We start from the raw sequence: 15,731 nt of genomic DNA, 5'->3' as shown, positions 1-15,731 counted from the left end.
ACTGTTTTGGGTACAAGAGCTGACGTGTGACCGCAGCACTCCTGCTTGTCATCGACACCTCCAACGAGTTTAGACACCTTGTTTATCATGCTTCTCCAGTCCTGGTCACATGGACAGTGATAAAATGCCTTCTCCTTCATTTAGTACCCCTGTGAGGAAGGGTGTGAACAATGTTGGCCCAGCCATGCACCCAGAACAGGCTTTGATATGACAAATATGTCATATGGGGGTTTAAAGCATTAATATATTCATTCATTCATCTTCATCATCATTCATTCCGATGGATTCAATTCAATTCAATTTTATTTGCATAGCGCGTTTAACAATGGACATTGTCACAAAGCAGCTTTACAGAAATAAATACATTCAGGATATAAATTTTAAATGTATAATTTTATTCTTAATGAGTAGGTCAGCAGCAACTTCTATAACTGTGTGCTACATGGTCAGATAGTGCAACTGATGGATCCAGAGCTTATCCCAGGAACACTAGGTGTGAGACTGGAATACGCTCTGGATGGGACACCAGTGCATTGCAGTAGTGTTACATGTGGGAAGCATGAAAATGATGACATCTGGTCTTTCTTTAGCCAGCCTCTTTCCAATGTGCACACACAGTCAGATTGTCCCAAACCCATTGGCCTCCACTGAACTTAACTGACCTTTCAGTACTTGTGTTGCTGCATAGCACCTGTTAATTGTATTGAAAAAGCAAACTTTTCTTTATGTCCTCATCCTTTTGTTTTTCTTGGAGCTAGTGAGAGGATTAGCCCACTCAAAAGCTAAACCAAATATGTCTTTAATATCTTTTGCAATTCAACAAAGTAGAAAAAATAAAAAGTGGAAAAACTCTTGGTGTCTTTCTCTGCCTTCGTCAGTATGATCATCTCTTCTTTTCTTACTTTTTCATGACGATGTCTTATTCGGATAATGGCTGTGCTGAAACATCTCATCAATACCCCTCTCCCAAAAACTGTAACCTGTTTTAAGTTATGAAAAGGTTAGAGGTTAAAAAACTGAGATAAACATTGGTTTCAGTGATATATGAAGTGCTAGAATAAGCTGTAAGAAATGTCAGCATTTAGCTAAATCATAGTTTTCCATTTTAATGAGAAATGCAATGTGAGTGATACTGGAATATTCGGAAAGGTTATGAACCTTCATCATTGTGGGTATACTTGTCAATGCAAATAATGTTTGTCAAATCACTGCTTATTACGGGTTTATTAAAAAATTTCAGACCATAAAGGACCTGCAAGGAGTCATTTAGGAAATAAAATTTGTTTTCATTTTAAACTGTGTGTGTACAGACTCCCACATCCCCCACCATGATCCCTTTAATAGCCTCTCTTTAAGAGTGTACATTTCTGTTTATACTTGCAAATCTAATACCCCTTCCCACAATCCTCTAGCTGCTCCAGCATGAACTGGGAATGTTTTCGGTATGCTATTTATGTGCAGGATTCCACAACAGTGCCTCATACATTTCCATAAATGCCAACGTAGACTGAGTTATTGGTTATTTATCTTGTTGAGTATGCACCAACGCAGTGTCGTCCCCAGTTTTATTTGTGACAAATTAAACTGTCAGCTTTGTTTGTGTTAAATTGTACAGTAATACTTTGGAGGTGTGAAGGTTGCTAAAGCAGGAGCATATGGGTTAGATATTTTTAATTGCTGGCTTCATGTGTTGATTTTTCCCTGTGTGATAGTGAAGGGGAGTGTGAAATAAACCACCTATTTTTAACAAGCTTCCTGTCAATGCAAAATGCTACTGTGTGATAGCAACACCCAAGAGACCAGGGCTATCTTCTGACAATGTGTGTCCCCATCACTGATGTGCTGTCATACAGAAGCCTATATCTCATCCCTGGCAGAATCCAGGCCTGGAGAGGGTTCAGGAATGACCTGAACCCTGAAGATGAAGTCAGTCTCACTTGCAATGATGCTTTTAATAGATTGGAGGCCATGAACACAATTAACAATTTCACATTCTTCCTTACTTTTTGTTGCACTCATTCCCTTCATGTTGCTTTGTGATTTGCAAATTTTCTCCCATGCATCGCCTTTCCTCTTTGCCATTGTGTTGCCTGAGGCCTTTCTTCCCTCCTGCTGCACCCTCACCCCCATAATCAACAGAGGAAGGCCTGAGTCCACTTCCTGTCAGATTGGTGGAAACAATTGATTACCATGTCCCACCCCTTTCGTCCCCCATGTAGCTACATTCATAATACTGTAAGCTCTGGAGACCTCAGTTTGCAAGTCAGGGTATGGTGGATGGTCATCGGTTGCGTTGATTACAGGAACAGAACTGTATTTCAATGCCAAAAGGATTTAAAGGATTGTATTCAATACGCCTGATGTAACCTAGCCTCTGGTAAACGGTGGTTTGGAGTAGGGTGTCCAGTCATACTCACAAAGGGTATATATGGCTACAAGTTTGGTCCATGGTTTGGAGGAAAAATATTTTTCTAATGAATAAAATCAAATGGACCAACTCCTTATACCACAGAACTATTGAATTCTTGATTCTGATTGCTCAGAGAGTGTGGAATAATTTTCTATAACAGGACATTAGTTAATACCCAGGTTAATACGCTCATCATTTCTGATGCAGTAAAGTCTTTAGGACTGAGTGTTTAATGGTTTTATCGCAAGCTGGTTTTATGGTTTTATGATTTTATCACAAGCTGCATTTTTGGCTTAGAGAGTATGGTGAGGTAAAGACAGTTTATAGCTGTTATAACGTAAATGATAACAAGAACTAACTTGTCCACAACCTTAATTGTAACTATAGATAGATAAAAAGTATGATGTGTAAATAACAATCTGTGGTATAAGAGGAATAAAATATGACAGGGCACGCATGCTGTTATAGGAAAATAATACGCGACACATTAATACATATATTAATGCATTGGGCACACCACCCCGTTGTTGATTATTTCCTTATAACAGCATGCCCTCTCATGTTTTATTCCTTACAAACAAACTAGTAATAATATCAAGCATGAGCACTGCTTATTGACAAGCTGCAACTTTTGGTTGTAATGTCCTGTGATCATTTGGCCTCCTTTTTGAGGTGTATCCCTGGTGCCCAGTGTTCAAAGGAGTCTGATCCTCAACTATGATCAGGATAACTTTAAATTCACTAAAGGTGAATGAACAATATAATTTGATTTATGTCAGGGAAGCCCAAACAGAACGCTTATACTTAGTTAATATTTGAGAATTTTAACTGCAAGTGATTTGTAGTTTCACTCATGCTTTAACTATGAACACATTACTAACCTAGAGAAATGTGATAAATCTAGTTCAAAGTATAGCTCAGTTAAATTACAATTTATTTATTAATATTTTTAACTATTAGCATTGTCAAAAAGCAGCTTTACGGATACAGTATACGGGTCTAGATCTAGAACACAAACTGTGAAAGCCAGAGATGAGAATGACATGGCAAAACCCCCTGAGGCACAATAAGAAAGAAACTCTGAAAGAAACCAGACGCAAAGCTGGGTGAAACTACAGAGTAGTCAAAGACTTTAAAAGTCCTCAGGTGAAGTACAGCTTCTGAAATGGTCACAGTTACATTTGTACCAATCAAGTATGAAATGTTAAAAGACCAACATGGGACCAATTGCTTTGAGAGAAAATACATGAAGTGAAATATTATTCATGGACACTGGCTTCACAAGACTGCACAAATGAAAACCATTCACAGTCCTCAGTTCACTAGATGGAATGGATGTGGACTGATTTGGGTAAATCCTTCTTATTGTAGTCGGTATCTGTGGCATTCACAAAGGACAGAGAAGAGAGGGACCCACACTGGAAGTAATAAAAGACTCGTACTGGTGTAGAGATTAATGGGGATTACTGCACGAGAGTGAAATGAGGGAAGTCCAGTATCACATCCTATAGGAATTCTGTGCTGGGCAAGGGCAAGATTTAGTATGAGATAAACTGTGGTTCAAAATCTTATTGGTCATATTACCAGAATCATGGTTGTGACACCATTTTAGAGAGAGAGAGAGAAAAGGGACCCTTTAATAATAAATGTTAGAGAAGAAAGTAGCAGTGGTTTCCCTAACCAATTTGGGGAAATAAAACCACTCAGGTTCTGATTTGCAATATATGCTATCTTGAAACTTCCACAAGAAACTTGACATACGACACTATTAGACGCTTTACTCTTATATTGTTCTTTTTCAATAGACAGAAATTATATGGTCTGATTATTTAGTGTGATATATAGTCACACTTCCATCCCTAACCACACTGATGCTAACTGTCTCCTGCATCCTATTCCTATGTACTTTTAGGATTGTCAGCTATTTTGTCCCTCAAGAGCAGAAATCGTGTGGCGCGACAGCACGTAGACAGATAATAAGATAACTTTGTTTCAGGGTCGTCCCTGTGTTTAGCTATAGCCTGAGGCCTGCTTCATTGGCACAATCTGAGATCACGCCTCAGTGCATGTGCTCAATGGATTCAGTGTGTTTCATCATGACATCATGCTTTTGTGTGAAAACCCTGCACCTATTCAATGCTCTGCCGTGAGTTTAAGCCACTAGCACCTACCGTACCAGCCACTAGTGCCTTTGCAACTCCGGCTCAGATAAAAACGTGTTAATTATTAGCTTCAAGTTAAGACTTCAAGTATTAACTTCAAGAGTCAGTACTGGAAAGCTACTTATGTTAAAAAAATTATAAATATTTTGTATTGTTTTTCTACTTTCTTCTTTTCTTGAGACAAATATGTTAATTGAAATGTCCGCAGCTTGTTCTCCAGATTTATCAAGTAATAGGAATCTACTGCATGCCAATATTATATTCCTTATGTGGTAAAAGGCACCAGAATCTGAAGAATCTGAAGAAATTTCACATTAACAGTGAAACAATTTTAGACTACTTTAAAATATTTAATTTTTATGTTTAGCTGTTTGGTTATATAATCAATATGTATTTAATATAATAATAGAATAGAATAATATGTTTAATATACACTTTTATTATTTTCTGCATTTTTCCTTTTTTTATTATAAATATTTAATTCTAATGGGTTCTATTTTTTTTCACCCCAATATTATTTTCCACCCCATTAGTATGTCATACTTTGGCTTTAAGAAAATTAATCATCCTACTCTGACATCACTTTCACGAACTGACATTACATTTAGTTAGTGTCTCAACTTGCTAAACTGTTAAAGTCCTAACACAAGTTTCATCATGACAGTCTGCATATTCCTCTCAGACATGCTCTAAAATGGATACCAAGGACTGGCCAGTGTCCTATTGAGGAGACAGTAAACTGTGAAACTAAAACAGTTACTGTTGTAATGGGGTTTGCCATAAATTAAAAAAAAAAGAAAGAAAAAAAAAGAAAAAAGAAAAAGAAATAGCAGAAAAATCAGTGAGAAAGGGAGTGAGTACGTGAATTTGGGTAGGGTTACAAAAAAGTATGGTCTTCAAAACAAGCTTTGGTGTCCGTCAAAACACAAGCTTGTAACTATAATAACAGTATTTGAGAAAAGTGTGTGAGGGTTCAGCATTCTTTCAATATTTATTAGCTAATACAAATGTTCTGCTAATACAAAACTAAATACTATATTTATTCTCTGCCGTGTCAATTAGAGAGCTGCTGGCCAATTGTGGGCGCCTGTGAGTTCATGTACTGTATATGGAAGTGCCTTAGCATCTTCTCCAAATGTGTTGAGCTGCCTGTGACTGTACATGAGAAGCAGTATGAAAATAATATGGCATACAGATTTATAAATTTATACCTCCACTGTGTCTTGGCTGTTCAGAGACATTTGTTCTGGTACATTTGTGAAAGTCTGTTGTGAGTTAGATTTTCCCCTATTATAGGTTTAACACATACACTGCTAGTGATTGGATGTACACATATACCAGTGTTAACTCCTACATCTAGCTGCATTCATTTCAACTTGATTAAACAAGATTTTCATACTTTTGGGGAACCACCCAGAGACAGTCATATTCATTATTGGCAAACTATACATACATTATGAAATTTTGAATCAAACCAATGGTCAGCATTCATCACACAAAATATCTCGTCAATTTTCTCAAACCTTATTTTGAGTCCGACCCACTCTCTAAAGTTAATAACAGCATGGAGAAGTCATTGATATTCTTTGCTTAGAAAAAAAATAGAAGCTAATATACACTTTAAAAAATTTACACTACCAAAAACTGCTCCCATTCCCCTAATAGTTTCATACATTCCCATTCGCATTTGTGGGTTCTATTGTCCTATGCGTCATCATCTGTCGCCTTCTGAATAAAGGCTGTCTGGCTCCCAGCTTAAATATTGAAGCAAACTAAAAACCAACCATCAGACTGGATTCATTCACTTCTGCTCAGTGGTGCGACAAGCAGAGGGGGCCTTAGGTGGGAACCAGAGAGCAAAATAGTTCACTTCATACCACACAGTGCCAAGAGAAGGAGGAACACGACTACTCTGGAGCTCTCACGGTGGCAAGTTGCCCATTTTATACCAACCTATTGCTGATAGTTTCACTACGATTGCCTTGGTTTGGAGTGGTGCAATTGTTACAACTGTGGGGAATTTTTTGGTAATTTTTAGATTTTCACTCAAGATGATAGAGGAAAGTTTTGAGTTTGGACTTCAAGGCAGGCATGACAAGGAGCGGCATGACTGGAGTTAGTGATTAGTTTTAGATGGCCTGTATATATACTGCAAATTGTAGAATAACCTTTGTTACCAATTGCGACATTCAAAACACTCCAACGCCAGCCATGGGTTTAATGCAGAGCTAGCTTTTTTAGGGTGACATGCTGTAATAGGCCTCAATGATTTGCTTTATTGACTCACACTTGCTCCCTTACTCCCTTTTGCTCTCCTTGTTTATAGTGTTGATTGTTGACCATGGGTGACTGGAGTTTCTTGGGCAACATCCTTGAGGAAGTCAATGAGCACTCGACGGTTATCGGTAGGGTGTGGCTGACTGTGCTCTTTATCTTTCGCATTCTGATCCTCGGCACTGCGGCAGAGTTCGTATGGGGCGACGAGCAGTCGGATTACGTCTGCAACACACAGCAGCCCGGTTGCGAGAACGTCTGCTATGATGAGGCCTTCCCCATTTCACACATACGCCTGTGGGTTCTGCAGATCATCTTTGTCTCCACGCCGTCACTGGTGTATGTGGGCCACGCAGTGCACCATGTTCACATGGAAGAGAAACGTAAGGAACGTGAGGAGGCAGAGCTGAGCCGGCAACAGGAGACAGGTGAAGAGCGGCTGCCAGTTGCTCCTGACCAGGGTAGTGTCCGTACAGCCAAAGAGACCAGCACCAAAGGCAGCAAGAAGTTCCGCTTGGAAGGCACACTGCTCAGAACCTACATCTGCCACATCATCTTCAAAACATTCTTTGAGGTAGGGTTTGTCGTGGGCCAATACTTCCTGTATGGCTTTCGCATCCTGCCTCTGTACAAGTGCAGCCGCTGGCCCTGCCCCAACACAGTCGACTGCTTCGTGTCAAGGCCAACTGAAAAGACTGTCTTCATTATCTTTATGTTAGCTGTGGCCTGTGTCTCACTCTTCCTTAACTTTGTAGAGATCAGCCACTTGGGCCTCAAGAAGATTCACTTTGCATTTCGCAAACCAGCCCAGCCCCAAATTGAGGGATCTGGTGCAGGTGAGAAGCCTTCCATAGCTGTGTCCTCTATTCAGAAAGCCAAAGGCTACAAGTTACTGGACGAGGACAAAACAGTTTCACACTTCTTTCCCCTGACTGAGGTGGCTGGCATGGAGGCTGGGTGTGTGCCCACATCCTATAAACCATTTGGGGGAAAAACAGATGGAGCGACAGCGCCACGGGGAGACATGTCGAAGATGTATGAGGAGACCTTGCCCTCTTATGTCCAGACTACCATGGTGGGGCTCAAAGGAGCTACTGGCGTTATTCGGGTGGACGAGGATGAAATGCCTGGAGAAGAAGACGTGGAAGCCAGCGAGACAATAGAGGACAACAGACCCCTCAGTAGCCTGAGCAAGGCCAGCAGCCGGGCGAGGTCAGATGACTTGACAGTATAAAATTAGATTAAAATTCAACAACATGAAAATGTAATCCTACTGAAGAAAGATTTAAAAGGTCTTAAGGCAGTTGTAATGACACATGTAAACATCTTTCTATTTAAACATGCCATGCAATTTTTCCCCAAGAATACCTGAGTTCGTTAATTTTGTACTGTCTTTATCAAATGAATTGGAAACAACTAACTAACTTACCAGAAGAAAGATTCTCAGTAGGATTCATACGGTGATGAGCAATAAGGCATGTTATATATTAGCAAAAAAAAGTTGGTTTTTTAAAAACCATATTTTCTATCCAGAATTTTAATTTTACATTCTAATCCAAGTAGCCAAATTCTAATGTTTACATTTTTTCCATTAGCCATTTAGTTCAATGTTGTATGTATGTTTTATTACTATTGTTTTGGGATTTCGGCAGATTATTTCTGCAATGCTGTCAGGGTAACATCATTTTCACCTCAATAACTCATCCAAATACAAGTACAACAACTGATCAGTAATGGTTTCACTCTGTGTGTGTATTGTCCTTTCTGTAATATCCAGCTTGGTTTATATATATATATATATATATATATATATATATATATATATATATATATATATATATATATATATATGCTAAAAAACCATAGTATGTGTATATATATATATATATATATATATATATATATATATATATATATATATATATATATATGCTAAAAAACATTGTGCCAAAAAAGCACAGTGTATTGTTGATCAAGTAACAGTAAAAAAAAATAGCCACTGTAGACAAGCAGGCATCCTCATTCTAAAGAAAACAGCATTCCACAATTAGCTGTATAAGACAATTTATCCTGCTTGATATATCAAGTTTATCCAACTGTAGCAATAGACATAGAGTATGCTTGATGTGTTTTGGATTATTGGTTTAGGAAATACTATGCGTTAGTATTTTTCTTTTATTTTTAAAAAAGTATTTCAAGTCTTAGATCATTGTTGAGCACTATATTCAGTATTATTTAATAATTAGACTTAATTTTAGACCTCATCATTTTATTTGGTGATGCTGAAATCAAGTTCCTCATTAAACACCAAATTTTCAAATGGAAAACTCACTTCCTTTTCAGTGTTAAGTGGAACTATCCTTATTACAGATAATAAGTACATGGCCGAATGTTTTCGCATTTCTATGCTCAGTATTGTTATAGATGTTCCTGTTGTTAAAATGAAATTTCATTATCCCTGTCAGGAAAAGGAGATGAAGCATACCTATATTGTAAACTAGGATTAACCCTGAAATCAAATTTATGCAGAGAATCTTCAGTGTAAATTCCTGATGAAGTGTAACTTGAAAAAGAAAGCACTATTAAAGACTTGAATTTAAACAAATAATTGTTTTGTGTGTTTTTTGTGTTTGGTGTTTATGTATTTAATCATCAATTAATAATAATAATAAATTTTTTTTATGACTGCTTAGGGTTCAGAACTTCTACATCAAGGGTTGTCAATTAGATTTGACCCAGAGCAAATACTCTTTGGGACATAGCACATGAGACAGTGGGTGTGAGACCCTGAACTGGAGACCAGTCCATTACAGTACCAACATTCAATCAGTGATTATTACCTTGCATTGAAATGTTTCATTTTGAAAACAATATTAGACCTATGTTTATATGCTGTGTAGTGCACTAAATGTAGTACACAACAGTTGATATTCAACCACAGAAAAAAAACACAACCAAATGTACATCTCTGTCTTTACATATTTACTTGAGAAACATTAAAAATCAATCACAGTTAAAACTAATGTTATAGGTGCAATTTATTTATAACAAGAAAAACGTCTCTGATCAGCACATTTTACCTAAAACTTTGGACTGAAATAGTTATCATGTTTAAATCTGATTACACTGTGCTTCCATTTTTTCTATTAGTTTCTTCTCACTTAAATTTTTGTTCTTCAGTTTTTTTTGGTGTGCTTGGTGTCATGCCACTTATCTTTTTCAAGCTTTAAGTAAAGTGACAGGACAAGAGATTATTGCCTACATGTAGTTATACTTTCCAGCAGGTCTTTATGGTAAGACAGTATTCAATCCCTAACATGCCCCCCCCCCCCCCGCCCCCCCCTTTAAAAAACAGATTCTATATAATTTTAGTGTAACTGAACACATTGAATGATCTCAGCTGTACATGCAGGCCTTCAGGCATTAAACTTCCTGCATACGTGGCAGCTCTGTTTCACACATACTTAGGTGTCATTAACGTAGCCACGAGAAATAAGGCCTCATCTTTTCATTTCAACAGCTGCATTATCTAGTCACACTAACTGTACTGTTCAAATACTACACAAATAAAAATTCTGGTTCTGGTTCTTCAATGTGAAATGCTGTTTCAGTCAAGATGAAATAAAAATGTAAATACGCCTATGATGTAAATAATAAAAATGAGTTAATGCAGCAATACATGCATAAGCTTTTTTTATTTATTATTATTATTTTTTTTTAATTTATTTCATAATGGCATGTTTATTTCCCTCTGTTGTAATCTGTCAGTCGCCATAAATGAATTATGTTTCAGTGTGAGACATGAACTATATGGCAAAATTACGCCAGCTTTTTGGCAGATGGAACCACACAGAAGACCACAGTGAGCTCCGAAATGTTCATAATCAGTAGATCAAAATGGCTGATCAAATAGATAGACATGATTTAACAGCAAGGGCTAAGCCCCCAGTCATTCAAAGATGACAAAAATCTATATAGAATGGTATGAAAAGTCTATCACTATCATTAGCAGTCATGTTACTGTCACAGATATAATTAACATGAACTATGTGTAGAGAATTTGCTCTATAACTCTCCCCCCCTACAACACTGATTAAGCAAGTTATATTGTTGGAGTGGGTAGCACATCTTTAATGACTAATTCATGTAACTGCCTGAAGATAATGAAGTGAAGTGAAGTGACGTGTGGCCAAATATGGTACTCGGAATTTGTGCTCTGCATTTAACCCATCCAAGTGCACACACACAGTAGTGAACACACACACACCCGGAGCAGTGGGCAGCCTTTTTTGCTGCGGCGCCCAGGTTAGCAGTTGGGGCTCGGTGCCTTGCTTAAGGGTCTCACCTCAGTCGTGGTATTGAGGGTGGAAGAGAGCGCTGGTCATTCACTCCCCCCACCTACAATCCCTGCCAGACCTGAGACGCGAACCCACAACCTTCAGGTTCAAAGTCCGACTCTCTAAACATTAGGCCATGACTGCCACGACATACATATGTGTATGCTGTATGAGAATTCCATATACATACAGCAAAAAAACAAAAAAAAAACTTGATGGATTCTTTACAATGGTAAATATACAGCACAGACTAGTGGAAGTTTGAAGTGATTGTCACCCTCAGCATGGTGGAAAGACAGGAAGCCAAAACCAAGAGCCAAGATCCAGAGCAAGCCCACCTTTCTGCTGTTTTTTTTTTTTTTTTTTTAACATCTCTTGTCGGTATGCAGTAGTGGAATGTTACTGATAATCCTACAAGTAGTCTTTTTTTAAATTACTAGCTAGTTGTTGCAGTATATCCACCAATTTTGAGGATTTTCAATAGGTAGTGGTAGCTCAATAGTTAAGCTATTACCAGCAACTGATTGGAAATTCATGACCAACACCTCCAAGACTGCCAAGCTTCCATTGTTGGGCCCTTGAGTAAGGCCCTTAGCCCTCAACTGCTCAGTTGTATCCTGTCTCAATTGTAAGTTGCTTTGGATGAAAGTGTCCAAATTTACTTGGGTTTCACCCTAAAAAGTTTTTCATCATACAAAATGTGCAAAATGAATTCCTGCTTGTTCACCTGTACCCACTAATAGCAGACATTGATTTCCAACTAAGTTATCCAGCTAAAGTTACTTTAAATGTATGCTGTGTAGTGTTTGTGGCACAGAAAGGGTTCAAACCCGAGGCAGTTACCTCACACACCTTCAGTAACTGCTTTATCCTGGTCAGGGTCACAGTGGATCTGGATCTTATGCCTGAAACCCTGGACGTGAGACAGGAATAAACTCTGGACAGGATACCCATCAAAAAAGAGACCATTTATTAACTTGTAATCTATTAATGGTCATGTAATTACATTCATACATCCAACCAACTATATCCTTTATCATGCAGGCAATGCAAAATAAAGTACACATGCATGTAACAAAGAGTGCAATAGCAAGAATGTGTAAAGCACAAAGGTTTCCTATGAATGGTGGCTACATACAATTAGGAAATGCTGCATTATCAGTGCTAGGCCATAAGTGAGATGGTGACCATGGTGGGTCGAGTCTGAGCTTTGCTGCAACAGGAAACAAGTTTGTCATTATTTTAAATGACCAGTGCCAGTCATTATGACCACTTTCTGCAAAATTATTATTACACTTTTAGATGGTATTAATGTCATGGTTAAGTTGTTTTCTGTTTTTATTTGTTGCAGTTGCACTGCTGTGAGTATGTACTAAAGTGTGATAACACCTCCATTTCCTTTGCCGAAATGTCAGTTAAAAACCACGTTCACCTCAGATGTTTGCTTGCATATTATCCAGCAGCTGTGGAGCGATACAATGACCACTGGTATGCCATGCATATAAATATATATCACTGTATATTATTTACTGTAAGATTTTATTTAAAATGATTCAATGCAATGAAATCATTTGTTGTGCTCTGTATTTTCTGTAAGTAAAAATTCCACTAATTCCTTTTCTCTTTTCTGTGCCATGCAAATATGAAACAGCACCCACCAACACAAGTTCAGGTAGGTACTCTAAGAAATAAGAGAGTATAGATTATAATAATGAATGTCTAATAGAAATAAAAATGCAAAGGTTAAATATAGATAACAAAGCATCTACTGTTTTAGTTCTGTTTTCTATACTTACAGCTCTCTTCTTCCTCTTCATCTCCTTTACACCCTGCTAATTGACTCTACAAGGCTCAGGTTTGGATGATTTTCTAAAATTTGTCATCTACTGTCTGATCTTATCCATTATCCTGGTTTTACTGTACACACTTGGAGTCTTGCTCTTTAAAGAGATATCTGTATGGTGAGTAACACAGGCTCATAAAAATGAATATCTTTTTCTAATAACGTTTCTGTGATAGGTTATCATGTTGTTGAATTTTGCCATTGCAGGAGAAACAGATCACTGAGCTCCAATGGAAAGGTAAGGCCTGTTATATACTATACAAACAGAATATTTTTCTAATATTTCAGATAATTTCAGATCATGTGGCAGTTTTTCCATAATTATTAACTAACAGATAATGGTGGACTGACATTATAGAGGTTCTCAATCCAGTCACTGCAAAACCCAAACCTTTATTCTGTCCTTTTTTTTAATGGTGATTAATATTACCTTTAAATGTAGACAGTAATACGTTATATTTACTTTGGCAATAGTTTTATAAGGAATAGGTTTTGTTTTTTTTTCCCTTGAGTAAAAATGACCATTTGCATTTTACATTCAGCTATTTTCTGCCTATTGTATATGGCTGAATCGTAAATGGAGCTCTTTTGGGCAAATAGTGCACTACATAGGTCTAGAACTATAATATTACCAGAAGAGGACAGGCTCCCTTTTGAGTCTGGTTCCTCACAAGGTTTCTTCATTATCCCGTAAAATGGAGTGTTTGGTTGCCATGTCACCTACCTAACAAGCAGAAAATGCTGTCTATCTATCCATCTATCCATCTATCTATCTATATATATATATATAATATATATATATATATATATAGATAGATTGAAAGAATGTTAAATTGTGTGTGTATATATGTATATATACACACACACAATTTAACATTCTTTCAAAGACAGGATCTGTAAAATTATAAAATTATAAAAATACAGGAATTTGCATTTAATCTCATGTAGCCAGTTTTTTACTAAATACTTTCTTATTCTTAAAATTAAGAAAGTTATTTACATGACCACTTGTATTCAATTTTTTTAAATAACAGTATTTACTTGAACTGTAAATTATTGCTCCTTTTAAAAATAAAACACTGGATATTTTTTTAATGTTATTATGATGGAAATATATACTGTTAGATCTATAATTTATTCTGTCATGTTGTTTTGTTGTTGTTGTTGTTTTTTATTAAGGTTTCTGAAAAAACAGGAGCGACAACTAACAGGCGGCACACTTATAAAGAGAGAATAAACTCAGTCTATATGCAATGGATACCTGGCGACAATACATCAGGCTAACCAAACTACGCATACTATACTTCACTGTTGTTCCCATTACATTTATGTATATATCTGCAACATATATCTGCAATATCTGTAATCACAATATACTGTGAACTTTAATGACATAAATTTCTGTATATTCCCACTTGTGACTTTTTTTTTAGGTGTTATTAGAACTTTATTGGCTCACTAGGTGTTATTAGAACTTTTGCCAATAGAGGGTGAGATAGGTTTTAACAGCTGAACAAGGTAAGTAAACATATATTTTATGACATTTAGCAGCAAAATTGCTGCTAAAGCAACTCACACAGCAAAACTTTTACCCAGTAGCTGGGGTTAGAATATGGTTGACCACAGATTATGCATAATCCCCCCCACCCCGAAATACTGTTGTCAGTATAGGAGTTGGTAAACATATACCTCTAAACCTAAAAGCCAAAAACAGCCGCAAAACAGATTTTCCCGGTCAGTTCAACCCATCTACTCACATTAATATTTTTAGCTGTAAATTTAGCTAAAATGTAGCTAAAACTACCTAATCTTCTTGCATGGTAAATTTATTAGATAACCATGGTAGAAGCTGCAGGCATTGAGCTTATCATAGTATGTGATGATATATAGCTACAGAGTTAACAAACTGTTTCTGCTGTAAACTTATCTGTAATACGTCACCGACACCTAAAGTACCTACTATGGACGGCTTTTTAGCTTATAATATATACAATCATTATAATATATTATACGGTCTAGGGTTGCACAGGTTAGACAAATGTTTTTATTGAGCATACCCTCAACACTGTACATTGAGGAAAAAAACTAAGCTAAACTAAACAGTTCGTCCCATAGCAAATCATACTCAGTATCATACCAGTTCTTTCTTAACTTAACAGTGTTTAAATTGGATTCGAATTGTGTTTAAAAGAGGATTCCACATGAGGTATTTGCAATAGAAGTCAATTTTTTTCTGAGGTTAATTTCACATGGCCACATGAAGTTATGTTGTTTTTAAATATGACTTTTAGAAATGTTACCGACACATCTGAGGGAAATATTTGCAGATATGCCCTTCCATAGCGAAGAATCCCCTAAAATTCCATTTTATTGTTTAAGTAAGAAGTAATCGATGTAGAAAAGTGTTACCATTGGCAAATTATTATGGTATAAGAGGAATAAAACACTTCAGGGTATTTTTCTGCTGTTATAGAAAAATAATCAGTGACATGTTGTTGTAGTATTAGTGTGCTAGAACTGGCGGATGAATAAAACGTTCACAGAAGTCAACTGGACATGACGAAAAGATACACACAATGATTAAGCAAAGTTGTTTTCAGCTTTATTTTCAAAGGTTTATGTGTAAGAAATGACAATAAAATCAAGTCTAAAGGGGATAATTAGCCTACCACAGGCTGCTTAGGGTACTATTTTTCTAGCAGGCT

General features: G+C 36.9%; 1 protein-coding gene across 2 annotated transcripts; it reads left to right on the top strand.

The window, feature by feature from the left end:
• The first annotated feature begins 6,367 nt into the window (after window positions 1-6,367).
• On the top strand, window positions 6,368-8,622 carry gja8b (gap junction protein alpha 8 paralog b). Of its 2 annotated transcripts, none has more exons than XM_026932036.3 (2): window positions 6,368-6,501; window positions 6,899-8,622. In XM_026932036.3, exon 2 carries the CDS (start codon window positions 6,914-6,916, stop codon window positions 8,078-8,080), a length of 1,167 nt encoding a protein of 388 aa, XP_026787837.1. In that variant the 5' UTR covers window positions 6,368-6,501; window positions 6,899-6,913; the 3' UTR covers window positions 8,081-8,622. The 2 variants fall into 2 exon arrangements, with proteins under 2 accessions (XP_026787837.1, XP_053085717.1); XM_053229742.1 differs by having other exon boundaries at window positions 6,451-6,599.
• The last annotated feature ends 7,109 nt before the right edge of the window (window positions 8,623-15,731 follow it).

This window comes from Pangasianodon hypophthalmus, chromosome 26 (assembly GCF_027358585.1).
Source record: "Pangasianodon hypophthalmus isolate fPanHyp1 chromosome 26, fPanHyp1.pri, whole genome shotgun sequence".
In the NCBI taxonomy this organism is placed as follows: Eukaryota; Metazoa; Chordata; class Actinopteri; order Siluriformes; family Pangasiidae; genus Pangasianodon; species Pangasianodon hypophthalmus.
Note: the sequence above shows the minus strand (reverse complement) of the source record. Positions and strands in the feature narration are given on the sequence as shown.